The 22,678-nt window shown below is 47.3% G+C and overlaps 1 protein-coding gene across 2 annotated transcripts; it reads left to right on the forward strand.

The window, feature by feature from the left end:
• Nucleotides 1–5,739: 5,739 nt before the first annotated feature.
• Nucleotides 5,740–22,678, forward strand: TMED7 (transmembrane p24 trafficking protein 7). 2 transcript variants are annotated; one of them, XM_044275914.1, is made up of 4 exons: nt 5,740–5,890; nt 8,298–8,511; nt 18,360–18,605; nt 20,549–22,678. In XM_044275914.1, exons 2-4 carry the CDS (start codon nt 8,341–8,343, stop codon nt 20,783–20,785), a joined length of 654 nt encoding a protein of 217 aa, XP_044131849.1. In that variant the 5' UTR covers nt 5,740–5,890; nt 8,298–8,340; the 3' UTR covers nt 20,786–22,678. The 2 variants fall into 2 exon arrangements, with proteins under 2 accessions (XP_044131849.1, XP_044131850.1); XM_044275915.1 differs by lacking the exon at nt 5,740–5,890 and adding an exon at nt 5,936–6,104.

Below are 22,678 nucleotides of genomic sequence, written 5' to 3' on the forward strand. Positions count from 1 at the left end.
GGCATCCTCAAACTGTGGCCCTCCAGATGTTGTAAAACTATAACTCCCAGCATGCCCAGACAAACTACAGCCATCAGCAGGGCATGGTGGGAATTGTAGTTTTACAACATCTGGATGCCTGCTTAGTGTCTCCAAAGTCTGAGAGCCATACATATTAGGCATTGTTGCGTGCGTAAAAATCGTCTCTATAAAAATAACATTTAACCCAACCAAACCCAACCAACACCCCCCCCCCCCCCCCCCCCGATGAACACCGTTAAAAAAAAAAAACTGGAAAAAAAGCAATTTTTTGGTCACCTAACATCAGAAAAAGTGTAATAGCGAGCAATCAATATTTCATATGCACCCCCAATTAGTGCCTATAAAACCACCATCTCATCCCGCAAAAAATGAGCCCCTACATTAGATAGTCGCCCAACAAAAAAAAAAAAAAATGTAGCTCCCAGGCTATGGAGATACAAAAATATTTTTTGGGGTTCCTAAAATGATAATATAGTGTAAAATCTAAATACATTTTAAAATGTAGACATATTAGGTATCGCTGCGTCCGTAAGAAACTGCCCTATAAAAATAACATTTGACCAAACCTATCGGATGAACAGCGTTAAAAATATAAAATAAAAACAGTGCCAAAACACCAATTTTTGGGCAAAATTTCCATTTGAATCCTTTTTTCCGGTAATAAAGCAAGGGTTAACAGCCAAACAAAACTAAATATTTATTGCCCTGATTCTGTAGTTTGCAGAAACACCCCATATGTGGTAATAAATGGCTATATAGCCACACGGCAGGGCATATGGTTTCTGGAAGGCAGATTTTGATGGACTGGTTTATTTACACCATGTCCCATTAGAAGTTCCCCCTGATGTAGCCTAGACTAGAAACTCCAAAAAAGTGATCCCATCTAAAAAACTACACCCTTCAAGGTATTCAAAAGTTACTTTACAAACTTTGTTAACCTTTTAGGTGTTCCACAAAACTAAATAGCGAATGTAGAAACAATTTTAAAATTTTTGTTACCTTGCCTCAAAAAAGTGTAATAAAGAGCAACCAAAAATCATATTTACCCTAAAATAGTCCCAAAACAACAACCACCGTATCCCGTAGTTTCCTAGATGGGGTCACTTTTATGGAGTTTCTACTCTAGGGGTGCATCAGGGGGCTTGAAAGGGTACATGGTGTAAATAAACCAGTCCAGCAAAATCTGCCTTCCAAAAACCATATGGCGTTCCCCTTCTTCTATGTCCTGCCGTTTAGCCAAATGGTAGTTTACGACCACATATGGGGTGTTTTTGCAAACTACAGAATCAGGGCAACCCATATTGAGTTTTGTTTGGCATTTAACCCTTACTTTATTAATGGAGAAAATTTATTATATTGGAAAATCTTAAAAAAAATTTAAATTTCTAAATTGTTTCTCCATCTGCCATTAACTCTTGTGGAACACCTAAAGGGTTAACAAAGTTTGTAACCCCAGTTTTAAATACCTTGAGGGGTGCACTTTCTTAGATGCAGTCACTTTTTTGAAATTTCTATTCTAGGGGTGCAACGGGGGGCTTCAAATGGGACATGGTATAAACAAAACCAGTCCTGCAAAATCTGCCTTGCAAAACCCATATGGTGTTCCCCTCTTTTTATGTGCTCCCGTTTGGCCAAACAGTAGTTTACGACCACATATGGGGTGTTTCTGCAAACTACAGAATCAGGGCAACCCATATTGAGTTTTGTTTGTCAGTTAACCCTTGTTTTTTTCCTGGAAAAAATTGGTTATATTGGAAAATTTTCCCAAAAATCTAAATTCTTAAATTTTATGTCCATTTGCCATGAAGTCTTGTGGAAGACCTAAAGGGTTAACAAAGTTTGTAAAAACTGTTTTGAATACCTTGAGGGGTGTAGTTTCTAGAATGGGGTCATTTCGGGGTGGTATCTATTATGTAAGCCTCACAAAGTGACTTCAAACCTAAACTGGTCCATAAAAAGTGGGATTTGGAAAATTTTTGAAAAATTTCAAAATTTGCTTCTAAACTTCAAAGCTATGTAACATCCCCAAAAAATAAAATATCATTCCCAAAATGCTAAAAAAACATGAAGTAGACATATGGGGAATGTAAAGTCATCACAATTTTTGGGGGGTATTACTAAGCATTACAGAAGTAGAGAAACTGAAACTTGGAAATTTGCTAATTTTTCAAAAATTTTGGTAAATATGGTATTTTTTTATGCAAAAAAATCAACTTTTTTTACCCAATTTTAGCAGTGTCATGAAGTACAATATGTGACGAAAAAACAATCTCAGAACGGCCTGGGTAAGTCAAAGCGTTAACAGCACTTAAAGTGACACTGGTCAGATTTGCAAAAAATGGCCATGTCCTTAAAGGGATTCTGTCACCAGGTTTCACCCCCTCCAGATAAAAATATGGTTATGTTCAGGGAGCTTTAACCATTCCTAATGTGGTCTTATAAATGTAATCTGTAGGCTCATTTTGCTAAAAATACGCTATTACTAACCTGTCATTCATAAAAATAAGGTGCCCAAGGGGATGTAAATAGATCCAAGCTGCCGCCCGCACCCGCCACCGTTCGTGCCCAGCGCCGCCTTTCCCGACCTCAGCGTCGCCTCATAATCTTCTATGACGCCTCCCGCTCTCCCTCCCTCCCCCTCCTCCTGCTGTAACATCGCTGTGACGCCTCCCGCTCTCCCTCCCCCCTCCTCCTGCTGTAACATCGCTGTGACGCCTCCTGCTCTCCCTCCCTCCCCGCTCCTCCTGCTGTAACATCGCTGTGACGCCTCCCCCCTCCTCCTGCTGTAACATCGCTGTGATGCCTCCCCCCTCCTCCTGCTGTAACATCGCTGTGACGCCTCCCCCCTCCTCCTGCTGTAACATCGCTGTCATGCTTCCCCCCTCCTCCTGCTGTAACATCGCTGTCACGCCTCCCGCTCTCCCTCCCCCTCCTCCTGCTTTAACATCGCTGTGACGCCTCCCGCTCTCCCTCCCTCTCCCCTCCTCCTGCTGCAACATTGCGATGTTACAGCAGGAGGAGGAGGGGGGAGGGAGGGAGGGAGAGCGGGAGGCGTCACAGCGATGTTACAGCAGGAGGAGGGGGGAGGCGTCACAGCAATGTTACAGCAGGAGGAGGGGGGAGGCGTCACAGCGATGTTACAGCAGGAGGAGGGGGGAGGAAGGGAGAGCGGGAGGCGTCACAGCAATGTTACAGCAGGAGGAGGGGGAGGCGTCACAGCGATGTTACAGCAGGAGGAGGGGGAAGGGAGGGAGAGCGGGAGGCGTCACAGCGATGTTACAGCAGGAGGAGGGGGGAGGCGTCACAGCGATGTTACAGCAGGAGGAGGGGGAAGGGAGGGAGAGCGGGAGGCGTCACAGCGATGTTACAGCAGGAGGAGGGGGGAGGTGTCACAGCGATGTTACAGCAGGAGGAGGCGTCACAGCGATGTTACAGCAGGAGGAGGGGGGAGGCGTCACAGCGATGTTACAGCAGGAGGAGGGGGGAGGTGTCACAGCGATGTTACAGCAGGAGGAGGGGGGAGGTGTCACAGCGATGTTACAGCAGGAGGAGGGGGGAGGCGTCACAGCGATGTTACAGCAGGAGGAGGGGGAAGGGAGGGAGAGCGGGAGGCGTCACAGCGATGTTACAGCAGGAGGAGGGGGGAGGTGTCACAGCGATGTTACAGCAGGAGGAGGCGTCACAGCGATGTTACAGCAGGAGGGGGGAGGCGTCACAGCGATGTTACAGCAGGAGGAGGGGGGAGGTGTCACAGCGATGTTACAGCAGGAGGAGGGGGGAGGCGTCACAGCGATGTTACAGCAGGGGGAGGGGGGAGGCGTCACAGCGATGTTACAGCAGGAGGAGGGGGGAGGTGTCACAGCGATGTTACAGCAGGAGGAGGGGAGGCGTCACAGCGATGTTACAGCGGGAGGAGGGGGGAGGCGTCACAGCGATCTTACAGCAGGAGGAGGGGGAGGCGTCACAGCGATCTTACAGCAGGAGGAGGGGGGAGGGAGGGAGAGCGGGAGGCATCACAGCGATGTTACAGCAGGAGGAGGGGGAGGCGTCACAGCGATGTTACAGCAGGAGGAGGGGGTAGGGAGGGAGAGCGGGAGGCGTCACAGCGATGTTACAGCAGGAGGAGGGGGGAGGCGTCACAGCGATGTTACAGCAGGAGGAGGGGGGAGGTGTCACAGCGATGTTACAGCAGGAGGAGGGGGGAGGTGTCACAGCGATGTTACAGCAGGAGGAGGGGGGAGGTGTCACAGCGATGTTACAGCAGGAGGAGGGGAGGCGTCACAGCGATGTTACAGCGGGAGGAGGGGGGAGGCGTCACAGCGATCTTACAGCAGGAGGAGGGGGAGGCGTCACAGCGATCTTACAGCAGGAGGAGGGGGGAGGGAGGGAGAGCGGGAGGCGTCATAGCGATGTTACAGCAGGAGGAGGAGGGGGGAGGGAGGGAGAGCGGGAGGCGTCACAGCGATGTTACAGCAGGAGGAGGGGGGAGGCGTCACAGTGTTGTTACAGCAGGAGGAGGGGGGAGGGAGAGCGGGAGGCGTCACAGAAGATTATGAGGCGGTGCTGAGGTCGGGAAAGGCGGAGCTGGGCGCGAACGGCGGCGGGTGCAGGCGGCAGCTTGGATCCATTTACATCCCCTTGGGCACCTTATTTTTATGAATGACAGGTTAGTAATAGCGTATTTTGAGCAAAATGAGCCTACAGATTACATTTATAAGACCACATTAGGAATGGTTAAAGCTCCCTGAACATAACCATATTTTTATCTGGAGGGGGTGAAGCCTGGTGACAGAATCCCTTTAAGGTGAAATAGGGCTGAGTCCTTAAGGGGTTAAGTCAGCTTATATGGTGGTTAGTGTAAAACGTCGCATTTATGGAAAAAAAAAGTTGTCGTGGGAACAAGTGATAGGTAAGTATTAAAACAGGAGGCATTTCTTTTTATCTAATATAATTGAGTTAAATTGCAGGGTTCCGCCATCCAACAAAAACGTCCCAAGTCTTAGACAAGACTTGCAATTTACCATTGGAAATGTCGCAAATATGATAAAAAATTTGCAAGTGTAGGGTTGGCTGAAATGGTGCATTTTGGTTTTAAAAAGTTGCATTTTAGCACTATTGCCGTTAAAGTGTCGCAAATCGAGTGAAATAGGCGGATAATCAAGTTTATATTTAAAAAGGTCACATTTTAAAAGGCTGTGTGCGCCTTTTGATAAATGAGGTGAAACAAATCACCACTTTTGACGCAAATGACTCCATTGTTGAAAATGTCCCCCATTTTCTTGTAAGTGGCTAGAGCATTTTTACACCTTTCACACTGACAACTTGCTGATCTGTGTGCCAGCACCCTACCATCAGCCAGGGGTGGGCACAGCCTCAGGGGGGTTTTCCAAGCACACAGCCTGGTGCTGCAGCTGGGGCACTGCTGTGGCAGGCCTGTAGATGGCGCAGTGTCTATTACTGTATGTTTGGTCTTGCCCCTGTTTTGGGGGGTCCTGTAGCAATGAATAGTATAATGGGGGGTCCTGTGTTTGGCACAATAGCAGACCCTCTCTGCTCCACACAGAGGACATGGAGAGTGAGGCGTGAGCAGTGAGACCCAGCCCCGCACACTCCCTGCCATGGAGACCGCACACAGAAGACATGGAGAGGAGCAGGCAGACCCAGCCCCGCACACTCCCTGCCATGGAGACCGCACGCAGACCCCGCCTCCTCCCCCTCCCGACAAACACGTAGACATTGTGCTATTGTTTCCGGGGCACCAGTCACCGGTTTCCGCTTTCTAAGCTCCTTCGCCCGACCCTCCCTCCTCCTCTGCATCTGCCACGCTTGCAGGAGCTGCTTGTCACCCTACATCCGGGATACGGCCGGGGTAAGTGAGAGTCGGGGGGTCGGCTCCGTGACATCACGGGGGAGCTGGCCGCATACATAGGCCGGGGCCTCGGTGACAGGTGCCTGGGATCGGGGCTCATTGCCGTCCATTATAAACACATAGGTACCGGGTCAGGACAGTGATTACCCCTCCACCTATGCAGCCTGGTGCCCCCTGTTATCAGCCATTTCTGACTGGTAGATGCGGACGGTAGGTAGGTAGTTCAGGAAGATCTCATTATTATTAGCCTGGTCTGCATTACGTGATCCTGTAGCTAGTTGGTGTCTATTCTCATCAGCCCTGATCAGCCTGTCCCTTAAAGGAACAAATCCCTTTCCGTGTGCAGCCAATAATCAGCTGATGGCAGTGCTCACAGCCCCTGAGACCCTCTGGGATCAGCTGATGGCAGTGCTCACAGCCCCTGAGACCCTCTGGGATCAGCTGATGGCAGTGCTCACAGCCCCTGAGACCCTCTGGGATCAGCTGATGGCAGTGCTCACAGCCCCTGAGACCCTCTGGGATCAGCTGATGGCAGTGCTCACAGCCCCTGAGACCCTCTGGGATCAGCTGATGGCAGTGCTCACAGCCCCTGAGACCCGCTGGGATCAGCTGATGGCAGTGCTCACAGCCCCTGAGACCCGCTGGGATCAGCTGATGGCAGTGCTCACAGCCCCTGAGACCCGCTGGGATCAGCTGATGGCAGTGCTCACAGCCCCTGAGACCCGCTGGGATCAGCTGATGGCAGTGCTCACAGCCCCTGAGACCCGCTGGGATCAGCTGATGGCAGTGCTCACAGCCCCTGAGACCCGCTGGGATCAGCTGATGGCAGTGCTCACAGCCCCTGAGACCCGCTGGGATCATCTGATGGCAGTGCTCACAGCCCCTGAGACCCTCTGGGATCATCTGATGGCAGTGCTCACAGCCCCTGAGACCCTCTGGGATCATCTGATGGCAGTGCTCACAGCCCCTGAGACCCTCTGGGATCATCTGATGGCAGTGCTCACAGCCCCTGAGACCCTCTGGGATCATCTGATGGCAGTGCTCACAGCCCCTGAGACCCTCTGGGATCATCTGATGGCAGTGCTCACAGCCCCTGAGACCCTCTGGGATCATCTGATGGCAGTGCTCACAGCCCCTGAGACCCTCTGGGATCATCTGATGGCAGTGCTCACAGCCCCTGAGACCCTCTGGGATCATCTGATGGCAGTGCTCACAGCCCCTGAGACCCTCTGGGATCATCTGATGGCAGTGCTCACAGCCCCTGAGACCCTCTGGGATCATCTGATGGCAGTGCTCACAGCCCCTGGGATCATCTGATGGCAGTGCTCACAGCCCCTGAGACCCTCTGGGATCATCTGATGGCAGTGCTCACAGCCCCTGAGACCCTCTGGGATCATCTGATGGCAGTGCTCACAGCCCCTGAGACCCTCTGGGATCAGCTGATGGCAGTGCTCACAGCCCCTGAGACCCTCTGGGATCAGCTGATGGCAGTGCTCACAGCCCCTGAGACCCTCTGGGATCAGCTGATGGCAGTGCTCACAGCCCCTGAGACCCTCTGGGATCAGCTGATGGCAGTGCTCACAGCCCCCAGACCCTCTGGGATCATCTATGGTCCTGATAGGGCACCCTCACCAAAGAGGTTACAAATCTCAGACAAGCCATACAATGGCTTATAATTAAAAAAAAATCATCCTATACTTCATTTACAGCTCCATTATATGCGGTGCAGGTCCAGTGCTCGTGCTGCTGCTTGTTTACAAACCACAGCGGAAATGTGACCGCTGCAGCCAATCCCTGTCCTCAGAGGTGTAAGACTGAGCATAGTGATTGGCTGCAGTGTTGACATTCTCTACACCTGCACGTCCAGTGTCTGAACAAGCAGGTGTGCGGATTGTCATTGCTGCAGCCAATCACAGTCCTCGGTGTTAGACCACTGAGGATAGTGATTGGCTGCAGCAGTCAGGTGCAGTTTGTAGAAAGCAGCATCAGGCGAACCGGGCTGGGGGAAGTGGTGAGTGTAAGATGACTTTTAGGGCTTATTTGAGATTGTAATTATCTCTGACTGCTTTAAAGAGCTGTCGCCTCTCCTGACATGTCTTAGATGCTCCAAAATTGTTATTACAAGAGGGATGCAAGTAGTAACTATGTTTTTGACTATATTATGCCATTCCTGCTAGAAGTCATGATTGGGTGTTACCGGTCGAGCTATGTGCCTGCACAGTCTGGTGCTGACCGTGGCCTGTATTTGGGTGGCCATAATGTGGCCAGTACTCTCGGCACCCAGTGTACAGAGGGCACGGCTCCCGCTGATGCTTTATCCTGCAGCGCATAGATGTGCAGTCCAGATAGAATCTGATGTCATACATGGTATATGGTATGAGAATATATTTTCCTTGCTCCTTTATAGGTGGTGATTGTTTCTGCGGGTTGTGGCCACTAATAAGGTGAAGATGCTGCACTGTCTGGTGAATGACTCCAGGGTGGGGTCCTTGCTGTCAATCTTCCTGCTTCTTCTGGGATGTGCCACTGCCTCTGAAATTACCTTTGAGCTACCCGATAACGCCAAGCAGTGCTTCTATGAAGACATCACTCAGGGAACCAAGTGTACGCTCGAATTCCAGGTAAATCAATGTATTCAACATATACTTGAAGACAACCGTGTCCATACGGCCTGTTAGGGTGCATAGCAGGGATGCACAGAATCCACACGGAGAGGCTGAACCAGACCCAAGGACTGCAATAAAACCTAAAAGATTATTACCTTCTGAGACATTTCTAGGGCCATACATGTCGAGCAGGTGATGGTTCCACCTCCAGGACTCCCACCTGTCTTGAGAATGGGGGCTCCCTTTTACTCATTTGCATTTTAGAAAGGAAGAGACCTTGCTTGTAACTCTCTCCATACCCAACGCCATATGTTGGCAGAATGAGGGTCTCCTGACCCCCGTGTGACACTCTAGCAAGGATTAGATGAGGTGGTCAGGTGGCCATGCATGCATCTACTCCTTTTTGGAGTGTCACACCTGTCTGACAGGTGTTCTGGCATACTTGAGCCATCCTTGTTTTATGCGGACGGCAGTTCATGTGAATGACTGCTATGTGACCCTACATCTTCCCGGCGGTGGGGGAGGTTGGATAGCTCCAGTGCCTCATTCTGAAAGGGGTGTTCTCTAATAAAACAACTCCTTTTAAAGGGGTTTTCCAGGATTTTTTTTATATTGATGGCCTATCCTCAGAAAAGGCCATCAGTATGTGATTGATAGGGGTCTGACACTTCACCCTCCCTCCCAAGTAACTCCAGCGCCAGAACTACACTGGTTTATCCACTGTGCGGTGGACAGAGCTGGTTTACTGGAGCACCGCTCCCATTCACTTCCGTGGCAGCAGTACAGCAGTAACCAGCTGTGCCCACTGAGGATAGGTCATAAATAAAAAATCCTGGAAAAGCATAATGTACAAGATATCTGTATTTTGTGCAGTGCTTTCGTTAGATCAGTGCTGGGCACTGTGAATTGGGGTTTCTAATTTTGGGCATTTATGGTATATTCACAGTATGCCATAAATACCTGATAGGTGTAACCCCAGTTTTCATTCAAATTTAAGATGCCCGTGCAGAGCCCTCTCTATTGAAGTCTATACGAAAGCCAATATATCAATGGGTATGGGTCCAGTGGTGGAACCTGAAGCTGGCACCAGTAACGGCCTATCAGTGACTATGCCATACGTCCCTGTAATATTTTTCTACTGCAGTGCACTTTTCTTCTAGGATGAGGGCAGAACGGCTGCAGTGGAGCTCTGTCAGGGGCTGATCACATCCCGTTGAGCATACATGAAAATAGCATAAAAACATGAAATTTCAGGAATACGTCATGTTTTTTTAACACATACGTTTAACCGATGGGCATACATTTTGTCTGTTTTTAATGGAAACAGTGGGGGGGGAGTGAAATTAGTTTAACATTTCTCCAGGTATTAACTGTAAAAAAATAATAATTTAAAATACATTTAACCGATGGAAAAGTAATGTGTGACGTTTCCATCCTTCTCTCATTGTCTTCAGTCTAAAAATAAAAACGTATGTATTTTTTGCAGTACTGAATAGTGTGTTCTGCTAGAATGTACTGTCCTCAAAGTATAGAAACATAAACCGGGAAAAACAGAGTGAAATTCACTTCTGAACTACGGCACTCCAGCTGTTCTGAAACTACAACTCCCAGAATCCTCCTTTCACTTCTATGGGAGTTACAAGAACAGCTGAGTAAATGTGCATGCTGGGAGTTGTAGTTTCACAACAGCTGGAGTGCTGAAGGTTGCTTATACCTGACCTATAGGTACATTGAGCGATACACTTCAATATATTTTTAATGTAGTCAAATGTGTGTATACTCAACATAAAGCATTGTGCGTCCCATGTATAAACCGTACGGGGGGGATCAGAATGGTTGTTGTGGGCAGCCGCTCCACTACATGTTTGCACTGGTTTTACTCATAGGGGATCACTGAGCCTCATGTGTACAAGTTGTTCTTACACAGTCTGCTTACTATGGCCAACGTTTGTTTGTTTCACTTGACCCATCTTTGTCCAGTTATCGCCCCATATGCCTCAAAGCTACTTGAGCAACATGTCCAATCTGAACTGTCCGTTCACCTCTCCTACTGCTCCCTATTTGAGAGCCTACAATCTGGCTTCCAAGCCCACCACTCAACTGAGACTGCCCTTACCAAAGTCACCAATGACCTACTAACAGCCAAAACCAAAAACATTATTCTGTCCTCCTTCTGCTTGACCTGTCCTCTGCCTTTGAGGCCTTGTGCACACGGTCGTGGCTGTATTGCGGCCCGCATACGGTGGGTCCGCAATACACGGGGCACCAGCCGTGTGCACCCTGCATTACGTATGTGGACCCGTTCTCGGAGATGCGGAACAGAAGCACAGATCGGAGATCGGAACCCCAAGGAAGCACTACAGAGTGTTCATCTTCTCTTTTTTTTTTTTTTTTTTTTTTTTTTTTTTTTTTTTTTTTTTTGGTGGTGCGGACGGATCACGGACCCATTCAAGTTGAATGGGTCTCGATCCATCCTGGCCGCCACACGGACGTTGTCCGTGAAATTGCGGTCCCTAATGCACGGAACAGGCGTACAACAGCCGGGTGTACATGAGACCACTCCCTTCTGTTACAAACTCTCATCTTTTGGCATCACTGACCTGGCCCTCTCCTGGATCACATCATACCTCACAAACCGGACATTTAGCGTCTCCCACTCTCACACCACCTCGTCTCATTCCCTCTTTGTTGGTGTCCTGCAAGGCTCTGTCCTAGGACCCCTGCTCTTATCTATCTACACTTTCGGCCTGGGACATGGCTTTCGGTATCACTTTTATGCTGACGAATCACAAATCTACCTCTCTCTGGTCCAGACATCACCACCTTACTATCCAGAATCCCACAATGTCTATTTTCGATATCCTCCTCCTTCTCCTCCTCTCGCTTTCTAAAACTTAACATGGATAAAACAGAATTCATCATCTTTTTTTTCTCCATCTCGCTTATCCCCGCCAACAGACCTATTCAATGGCTGCACACTCTCCCGGTCAACCAAGTCCGCTGCCTTGGAGTGACCTCGGATTCTGGTTCTCCCGCATCTGCACTTTCTTCAACTTTAAATCTGCGAACATGCTTGTACATGCCCTCATCATCTCCCGCTTAGACTACTGCAACATTCTCCTCTGTGGCCTTCCATCTAGCACTCTCGCACCCCTCCAATCTATCCTCAATTCTGCAACCCGACTAATCCACCTCTCACTCTGTTACTCCTCTGCCTCCCCTCTGCCAATCCCTTCACTGGTTCCCGATTTCCCAGCAAATTCAGTTCAAAGTACTAACAAATACATACAAGGCCGTCCACAACCTGTCCCCTCCCTACATCTCTGAGCTACTGATACATCCCCACACATAATCTCTGATCCTCACAAGACTTCCTTCTCTCCTCTCCTTACAATCGTCTCCAGGATTTTTCCCGTGCATCCCCCATACTCTGGAACTCTCTACCCCAACACATCAGACTCTCACCTACAGTGGAATCCTTTAAAAGAAACCTAAAAACCTACCTCTTCAGACAAGCCAACAACCAGTGACCCTGCTGCTGCTATACAGCCATTACCAGCTTTATCCTCACCTACTGTGTCCTTCTCCCATACCATGTAGACTGTAAGCCCTCACGGGCAGGGCCCTCTCTCCTTCTGTACCAGTTTGTAACTCATCTTGTTCATGCTTGGCGCAATAGTCTGTATTATGTATGTGCACCCCTTATCATATGTAGAGCGCTATGGAATGAATGGTGCTTTAATAATAAATCATAATATTAGTAGGACCTTAAAGTGACATTGCTTGTCCTTTTAAGGGGTTGTTCACCCCAGGGGACCTTTTCTGGATTCCCCCCTTCCCCCCCGGCATGGCTAAACCTGCACTGGGAATCAAATTGACCTGATCCACGCCACTGGATTCCGGCTCCATCACTCCCCCCTAAGGCGCTGCAGGTCACTGGTCATCCTCCATTGACATCCGGTTTGACGAGGGGCAAATGGCCGCTGCAGCCAATGACTAATTTTCAGTGGTGACCTGTCATCCATATTAGGGCTGCACGATATGGGAATTTTGTGCGATTGCAATTAGGGCCCTAAAAATTGCAATGCGATATTTTAAGGGAATTGTGCTAGAGGTCTATTTGCTTGGATTTTCAAGGCAAAAGCACACGGAAATTACTGATAATGCTGAAATGTAGTTATGCTTAACTCCAGAACTGAAGTGCACAGTGTTTTTCAAAATAAAACATCTTTTACTAAATTAAATAACATATTTGCATTACTGCAAAAGTACAACATACAAAACTTGCCATTTTCTTAATAGCACTGGACAGAACAGATAAATAGAACATTAGTTCATTAAAATAACGACTTGCCTCCAGCCCCTCCTCCCTCCCCGCACAGTAACTGATGCATCGCCGGCCGCGCTGTGCAGCATAGCGGCCGGCGATACATCCGTGTCAACCATCGCTTTATAAGACGCACTGCCAGTTTCCCCCCACTTTTGAGGGAAAAAAAGTTTGTCTTGGCGATTGCTGTATGGCGATTTATTGCGATTGTTTTGGTGATATATTGTTCAGGCCTAATCCATATGTTGTGTCACTTGGTCACATGAGACATGGGTGTCATGTCACTGCTGTAGCCAGGTGACCCACGTCATACCAGATGTTTATGCAGGGAGACCTGAGACCTGCAGCACCCAACGGGGTGCAATGGAGCCGGGAACCCAGAGGCAGGGATCAGGTAAATAGAATTCACACCATGGGTCCACCCATCTTGGGTGGGGGGTAGGGTCTGCAGAAAAGGTCTCCAGTGGTAAACTATGTTTATAGGGTCAGAAGAATTGCCTAGACCTGTTCACAGAGCTTTTTGGCGTGCAGAATCGGCGCCAAAAACGCCATCAAACAGCCTCCAATTCATTTCAATGGGAAGCAAAGGCACATGGTAAAAAAGCAAGGAAAAGAGAAGCAGAAAACACGCTTTTAGTCTCCCATTTAATTGAATAGAAAGCGCCCAAAAACCACACCATATGTGGCCACACATTTTTATTTTTTTGTGCAATTCCACATAAAAAACTGTAATCAGGAATCCAGACTTGCAGTGAAGTATACACCCCCAAGAAGACACTTGTAAAACCGTAGGAAAAAAATGCACCAAAAAAGGCTTACATTGAGCTGAAACGTGGCCCGTGGCGTCCACACATTGAAGCTAGTGCTGCTATAGTTTCTACTATTATTATTCTGCACAGTAAGTGTATCCGTGTTTGTTTAGCCTGTGAGCCACGGCTTACCCGAAGGGCGATATGCAGAGAGCTTCGGCGTGACATTGTGACAGGCTGCGGTGAGGGTAAATAAGACGGGATATGGCAGTAACGTGGCGGACATGGTCATTAGCCTTCGTTTTTCTATGGGTGTCTCTCTGGGAATATTTATTATAATAATTTGTATCATTTAAAGCTGTTGGCCAGTTTATATTACTAGCTGCACATGTGCTGGGACCACCGGCATGCTGTTAGTAATAACCATTCTTAAACTATCAGCATCTATGTCCTGTGGTTTAAGATGCAGAAGTCATGCTTACTGCTGGGTCCTCACTCAGGACATGGCTGCTGATGGAGGGGTGCGTCCACCAGCAGCCTTCATTCACTTACACTGGTAAGCGAGTGTCCATGAAACACTGATTCGGCAACAGGTTCAATAATTTCCAAAAAGATAGGGGAAAAAATTCTGTCACTCAAGCTGAACTATTGAAAATTTATTATTTATTGAAAAAAAAATCCATAAAAAAATAACAACATGACACAGAGCCCTAGTCATGTAGTTGACATGTTTTGAACCTAGTGACACTGGTTCTTACTCATAGCGCATGCGCCGTCTGTCCCCAGTGTAAATGAATGGAGGTACCGCTTCATTAGCAACCATGATCAGTGGAACTGAACACAAATTGTGCATAGTAAAACATCAGACATCAGTGCCCATGTCCGATGGCTAGCTGCGTGCATGTGCTGTTCCCCGGACGTGTGCAGCTAGTAATATAACCTGGCCTAGCACGCCTCCAGCCAAACCGGAAAATTCAGTTTTGAATGCACGATGCAGTAACTCCCATTCCAGACTCAGGCACAGTATTGTTCAGGAAGGAGAGATATGGGCTGGTGTATGTAGAGCTTAATTGTACTTGTGCACGCTGAACTGATATGGAAGGAGGCAACGTCCCGGCTGTTCGGTTACTAATCAATCTTCCATGCATGAGTCCTTTAGTCCGCACGGATGGCGTTTTGACCTCCAGTTGCCGACCCATAACTGCGACCTCTTCTCTACCATCCTGTGGAATACGTACGCCCGTTCCGCACGCTCCGTATTTGATGAGCTGGCAGTTATCAGATAAAGCTGACCTGTCAGACTTGTTTCCGCGCACTAATCCAAATCTACTCAAGTCTGCAAACATTTTATTATTGACTAATGTTGGAAAATCGCTTTATGTTTTTATGATGTTTTAATGACTGTTGCTCCTTCCTTGAATGAAAATCTATCAATGGTAAAAAAAGCACAACCTTCGGTCTCATGTGTTTTTCATCCATGTGCCATCAGCATTTTTTGCGGATAGCACACCGAGCCATTCCTTTGCACTGGGCCATGCACACATGCAAATTTTTTGCTGATCCGTGTGGCCTTTCCGCAACTATTCCTGTTTGTCTTGTGGACGAGAACAGTAATTTCTATTGATGGGAGTGAGAAACATGCGGAGTGCACACAGAAGGCATCCGTATTCTGAAGATCCATGGTTTGCAGACCTAAATACAGACACAACCATGTGTGTGCAGCCCGTCTGACTTTTCTGCCGTAGCAGATATTATGGGGTGCAAAGTAGGGGCAGCCTGGAAACATAACATGGCCCTGGAAAAAGTCTAAAAGTGGCCCCATGTTATAAGCGGTTCCAAATTTACAGAAGGTGGGCAACACAAATGGGCAGGGACAACAGAAGTAGGCGGGGCCAGCAATACCATAGTACAGCACAAAGTACCGCCTCTGCAGAACCGACTACCACAGTGCAGCGCAAAGTACTGCTGGCTCCGCCGCTATATTCGCCAGGTGCCTAAAGGGGTTGTCTCATCACAGACAATTGGGGCCCCCATTGTCTTGTAGGTGCGGGTCCCAGCGGAGCGCCGCAAGGTGGTGGCTGGAGGGCTCCGGTCCGGGCACCACCAAGCCCGCTCCCCATAGAAGTGAATGGGAGCACACCGCAAATGACTAGCCACTGCTCCCATTCACTTACATGGGCCTGACGGAAATAGCCAAGCCAGTGCTCTGCTATATTTTGCGGCCCCATAGAAAATGAATGGAGGGCAGCTGCGCGTGCTCAGTGTGCCCCCCCCCCCCCCCCCCAACACTTTCAGGGCTCCGTTCTCGATATAGGTGTGGAGATGTCTGCGTTCTCGATATCTCCGTGGAGATGTCTGAGCAGGCAGCGGTCAGACATTCACTGCGCCTGCGCAGATTACAGACGCGCACGGTGCAGGCGCGAGGTTTCGTACGGCTGGAACAGAGGGAGGATCGGATTCCATCAGAGATGGGCGTGCTGGAGGGACGCGCTGGGCGGCATTATGTGAAGGTAGACGGAGCCTCTAGGTCAGGCATCCTCAAACTGCGGCCCTCCAGCTGTTGTAAGACTACAACTCCCAGCATGCCTGAACAGCCTACAGCAGGGCATTGTGGGAATTAGTTTTACAACAGCTGGAGGGCCGCAGTTTGAGGATGCCTGCTCTAGGTGCTGAAAAGACGCCCGCATAGCACCTAGAGGCTCATTAGCATATCCATAAAAGTTCTTTTTTTTAGCAAAACGGCTGGACAAAAAACTGTTAGATTAGGATTGTTTGGTACAGCAGACACTAGTGGATCGCTAGTGTCTGAAAGCTAAATAGGGGAAAACGAAGTGGCAGAAACCCTTTAAGGGTTTTTCAGAACTTAGAGGTTCTCCGGGCTACAGATATTGATGACCTGCCCTCTGGATAGATCATCAATATGAGATTGTGGGGGTCTGAGACCCGACACCCCCACAGATTGGCCGTTTGGGCAGACGCAGCGCTGAGGCAGACATCTCCGTACACTGTGTAGTGGCCGCACTGGGGTACTGCAGCTCAGACCCCATATCGATCTGATATCTGTGACCTATCCGGGGGCAGGCCTCAACATCTGTAGTCTGGAGAACCCCTTTAAAAATGGATGACCTACCCTCAGGATAGTTCATTAATATAGTATAGTGGTAACTCTACCCCCCTCTCTCTTGCCCAAACATGGCCTGTTTAGCAGTAGCTGGGTGTGTATAGTGCTCCTTAGCTGCTATCGTACAATATATTCCAGTGACTATCCCAGTTCATCAACATAAATTTATCATGATAGTAATGGCGCCTACTAATCCCTGTTAAAAACGGTTTAGCAATTTACATTTTGCTTTCAAATATAGTGTTGCCTTTCCTCACACTAGTGCTGCGGGGTAGCTTTCAGTGCAATTCATTGCTCATGGGCCACAATAGGATGTGATGGTGCGGCGCTCTGTCAGTCTCCTGCTGGACAAAGCTTTCAGCTTAAACATCGCATTAACTACACATTTTGGTGAAACTTAGTTGCCCATAGAAATCAATCAGATTCCACCTTTCATTTTACAAAGGAGTTTTGGTAGAAAAATCTGATAGGTGCTCACAGCAACCAAAGTCAGTTTTCCTTCACACCAGTTTTGATAAATTTTCTCCTTTGCAGTACGATCATCCATTCCGGGTGAGTTGCACAGTATTGTCAATCTGTTAGAATAAGATGCATATTAATGTAGGTATATTCGTTTATGCAATTTTTTTCGTAAATCGGGATGCAGTTTGGAATGTTCGCAAGTAGTCATTTTGATGTAGCCGAATCCGTGTCAGTCTGTATACAATTTCACACATTTTAATAGAATAGGTGCAGCGTGTGGCATTAGCACAGGAAATCAGTGGCGTAGTCACCGGGGTGCCGGGAAGAGACATGTGGGTGAGAGTGGCATTCATTCCACAGCCCATGGTGACGATACAGCCCATCTATTCTGACTATGAGTAAAGCAGCATCTCTTTCCAATTCCAGCATATACAGAGGACCACTACTGTTCCCCATTCTAAAATCGGCATATAAGAGTGTATGGTTGTAGTCCTCACCACTGGTTACTTGTTATTACATAAATTTGGAAAATCGCACGTGAGATATGAGTCATTTAGTCACTCTTTCGCCTGACACTAGGTTCAAGTCAGGACATCTTGTACACGTTAGATCAGGGGTGCACAACCTGCAGCCTGGTGCATAGTGCAGGGATAGGTAATGCTGCATTCTCTGAGACCGACATATATTAGCAAAAAATGGGGGCATCTGATCCCTGTGTGGTACTAAAGGAAGGAGAAGATGGAGTGCACAGGTCGCCATGATGAGTTCATATGTCACCCAGTACCATATTGCTGATACAGTTAGGGCTTGTTCAGGAAAAATGAAAAGTGCAAGATTGGCTTAAAAAGGTCTCTTGCCAATCTCTGGTTCCTGGTTCTTCTGGACACAGCAAAAGCTTAGACGAACACTGACCACGGCAGCGATCAGCCTCAGCCAGTGATTGCCTAAGCGGACGCGTTGCTAGCAGGCATGGGATTGGTAGGGCGAGAATTACTTTTCTAAGACATTTTATTCAGTTTGTAATTTTATTATGGAAAAAATGTTTTCTTGACCAGACAACCCCAACCCTATCGCCATCATTTAGTCTGGAAAACCCACAGCTCTCTTTTCAACCATAACGAATGATTGACTTTTGGTCACCCTACTAGTAAACAGGTAGTACTGGCTTCTAAACCTGAACTGTGACATTTGTTCTTTTCTACAGGTCATCACCGGTGGCCATTATGATGTGGACTGCCGGCTTGAAGACCCAGATGGGATAGTGCTGTACAAGGAGATGAAGAAACAATACGATAGCTTCACTTTTACAGCCTCACGCAATGGAACGTACAAGTTCTGCTTTAGTAACGAGTTCTCAACTTTCACGCACAAGACTGTCTACTTTGACTTCCAAGTTGGAGAAGACCCACCACTCTTCCCCAGCGAGAACCGGGCCACTGCCCTGACACAGGTCAGAACTGTGAGCTGGATCAGCCAGAACTGTTCTACTTCTGACATATACATTTCACAGCTCGAATGGCATATACATTTGCATGGTTATGGAAAGTAACTGCACAACTATGTATATTTGTATGTATTTGGGGTCTGTGAAGAGCTAGGTGACCACTGGCTGAAAACGGCACAGGAATAGCTTGTCAAGCCAACAGACTAGATCGATTCGATGAAGGCAGTTCTGCATTTTCCAGGCTGTGTTTCCATTTTCCGTTCTTCTGATCCGTGAGAAGAACGGCAAATGAGACGGTGATGTGAACCCAGCCTTAGGCCAGGGCTCCACGGTGACATATCGCCTGTAATGTGTTTTCCTGCTACTTTGTGTGATCACAGCGCACATTTGATATATTTTAAGGGCTTGTCCCATTAAGACAACTTATCTCTTATCCACAATATTAGTCCAAGCCCAACAATATTAGTCCCATCAACGGATAAGATACATATAAAATATTCCAACATAACACTAATGTGGGACACCAGTTAGAAAAATAGTTATTACCATTTTTCGAACTGGGTCCTGCACTAGGATAGGGTATAAATGTCTGACTGGCAGGGGCCCGACCGCTGGGCTTCACACCGATCGTGAGAATGGGCGTCCATGTACCCCATTTGAATTGAGTGTTAGACACTTATGCATGCCCTCTTCTCCGTTGATATCTATAGGACTGCCAGAGATCGATGAGTACAGGGACTTGGCTATCTCCAGCAACCCCATAGAGTTGAATGGTTCGGCAGAGTGCATCTGTGACCATCGCTTCATTCATACTGGAGAGCACAGATCCTCATTCTCATGATCAGTGGAGTAGCAGTCAGATCCCTACCAATCAGAAACATGTCTATCCTGTGGATAGGGGATAAGTTGTCTTCAAGGGACAACCCGTTTGACATGTCTGACTAATTTTAGGGAAGGTCCTCAAAATGTAATTTGTTCCTATAGGCTAACATTGCATGCTATGTGGTATAGTTGTATGAGAACCCTAATTTTAAGGGGTTCTGCAGTTCTTTTAAACTGATGATCTATCCTCTGGATAGATCATCACCATCTGATAGGCGAGGGTCCGACACCCGGGACTCCTGCTGATCAGCTGTTTGAGAAGGTCGCGGCACTACTGCCAGCACCGCTGCCTTCTCAAACAGCTGATCGAGAGGGGTCCCGGGTGTCGGACCCCCGCCAATTAGATGCTGATGATCTATCCAGAGGATAGATCATCAGTTTAAAATAACTGCAGAACCCCTTTAAGAATAGCCATTTAAAGGGGTTGTCTCATCAAGGGCAATGGGGGCATATCGCTAGTATATGCCCCCATTGTCGTAAAGGTGGCGGTCCCACCTCTGGGACCCGCACCTATATCGAGAACAGAGCCCTGCAAGGTGGTGGCTGGAGGACTCCGGTCCGGCCACCCCCAAACCGGCTCCCCATAGCAGTGAATGGGAGCGTACCGAACATGCGCAGCCCCCGCTCCCGTTAATTTCTAAGGGGCCGACGGAAATAGCCGAGCGAGTGCTCGGCTATTTTCACCGGCCCCATAGAAAATGAATAGAGGGCATCTGAGCATGCGCAGTGCTCCCTACTTCACTTGCGGGGCTCCGTTCTCGATATAGGTGCGGGTCCCAGCGATATGCCCCCATTGTCCATGATGAGACAACCCCTTTAAATCAATGGATACTCGGATGAAACCCTGACGGACACCAAGTCAGTCGGGTCCATCGGGCACATTGTTGGTACCTGTCATACAGTGAATTATAAATGAAGGCCATGATGCAGATGCGAACAGAGCCTTACATTATGTTAATAATATGCAATAAATATATGGATAAAACTACGTATTACGGTATACCACCTTTTAGATATTTGAAATGTATTTGTATTTTGTGCTAAATATTTTTTTTTCTCTTGTGCAGATGGAATCTGCTTGTGTTTCAATCCACGAAGCTCTGAAGTCGGTCATCGATTACCAGACACACTTCCGCTTAAGGGAGGCGCAAGGCCGCAGCAGGGCAGAGGATCTGAACACCAGAGTAGCCTATTGGTCCATAGGGGAGGCTTTAATTCTCTTAGTTGTAAGCATTGGACAGGTGTTTCTTCTTAAAAGCTTCTTCTCCGACAAAAGAACAACCACAACACGCGTTGGATCATAACCCAGAATTATCGGATGATTTTCTTTCTTTATACACTGTTGTCCCAAATTCAAATGTTTTTTTTTTTTTTTTTCATTTTTGTTTTTCCTTTTCCTGATACCAGTAAGGAAAAAAATGTATATATTGCTAAACTTTAGTTTTACCTTTTAAACGCCACCATAGCCATCCCCTGAAAAAATAAAATAAAAAAAAATAAAAAATGGTGTTATGACACTATTTTTTTTTAACTGTTTGAGGGATATTTTATTTTTTTTTTGCAGAGGGGATTTGGATTTTGAGGTTGGACATTCATCTTTAATGTTAATATATTTCCCTCTGAAAGATGATCTGTCCACTCGATTTTTTTTTTTTATGGTTACACTAAGGGTCCTTACACACATGAATTTGGCTCTGGCTTTTTTTCACCAGTAAAAAACCCTGAATAAGCTCATGCGTTTTTAATTTTATTTTATTTTTTAGTTTTTTCCTATAGTCAGAGATGTAAAAACGCCAGAGCTACAGCATGTTGCATTTTTTTGGGGGAAAAATGGCAAAAAAACACCACTTTTAAAGCCTAGTTCACACAGTCTGTGTTTGTTTGGTCAATGATTGTGAGCACCTGCTCTGTGTTTTTGACCCAGGTGTGGGTGTTCTGGCTCAGAATCGCTCATGTGTGAACTAGGCCTAATGAACTAAAACGACAGTAGCAAATTAAACACGTATGGCCTGCGTTTTTACAGAAAAAAATGCTGCAAAAAACAGGTGTGAAAAGGCATAAAAACTCCATCCGAAACTTGTGTGTAAAAGCAACCTAAGGCCTCATGCACATGACCGTATGTAACTTGCGGTCCTCGAAACACGGATCCGCAAAAAATACAGATGACGTTCATGTGCATTCCATATTTTGCGGAGCGGAACAGCTGGCCCCTAATGCAACAGTCCTATCCTTGTCCGTAATGTGGACATTTTTTTCGGAACATACATATGGAGATGGAATGCACACAGAGTTTTTTTTATTTGCAGACCAATTGAAATGAATCGTTCCGCATGCGGTCTGGACAAGGAAAGCAAATACGTTTGTGTGCGTGAGCCCTAATGCACATTCATGAGTGTTCAGTGGGCAGCTTTAGGAGCTTAAAAACATCGGCTAGTCAATAATTGGGCTCCATGCATGTGCACGTTTTGCTAAGCCGAGTATGCATGTGTCCTGAACAGGGACAGGTGATAAAGGTGTTACCAAACACGCCTGGCAGTGGCTTATTTCCCTGAGAATAGAAGGATTGGACATTTGAAATCCAGCTTCCTGACCCTGATCTTCCCAACATCTGCAGAAGACACTAGGGCTCATGCACACGGCATGTAAGTCCGTTCCGCAGCCCCGCAAAAAAATAGAACATGTCCTATTCTTGTCAGTTTTGTAGACAAGGATGGAACATTTCTGCAGGAGTAAAAAAGAAAAATGGCAGCATGCACTTGGCTGGTATCCGTGTTTTGTGGAACCACAAGTTGCGGACTGCAAAACACTTACGGTCGTGTACAATGAGGCCTTATATGGTTGGCTGGTCAAACTGAAATTGGTTCTGGCTGACACCTATCCGATGTGTATGGCCAGCTTAAGTGCACATGATTGGTTAGTTTAGCTTATTTGGCCTACCTATGAGAATAAATGATCTGCAACTGTTGGGTATACAGTCTAAATGCTTTTTGGGGTGAGGGTTTGTGTGTTGGTTTTTGTTTATTTTTTTTAATTGATTTTGGATTTCTAAAAAGCTGTTCCTTTACTTCCATGTAACTCGCCACAAATGTAAAACTTCCCTACAGATCTGTCGAGCACTCTGTTTTTCATTATCAGGAAAGGGGTTAACGCTCAAAAATAATAAAGGGAGTCATTTGTCAAGCCCCTGTGCCAGAAAA

Source organism: Bufo gargarizans, chromosome 1 (genome assembly GCF_014858855.1).
Source record: "Bufo gargarizans isolate SCDJY-AF-19 chromosome 1, ASM1485885v1, whole genome shotgun sequence".
Classification (NCBI taxonomy): domain Eukaryota; kingdom Metazoa; phylum Chordata; class Amphibia; order Anura; family Bufonidae; genus Bufo; species Bufo gargarizans.

Coding starts and splice junctions, on each gene's coding strand:
- TMED7 (XM_044275914.1), top strand. CDS start 8,341: ATGCTGCACTGTCTGGTGAATGACTCCAGGGTGGGGTCCTTGCTGTCA. Junction 8,512..18,359: donor AGTGTACGCTCGAATTCCAG/GTAAATCAATGT, acceptor TCTTTTCTACAG/GTCATCACCGGTGGCCATTA. Junction 18,606..20,548: donor GGGCCACTGCCCTGACACAG/GTCAGAACTGTG, acceptor TCTCTTGTGCAG/ATGGAATCTGCTTGTGTTTC.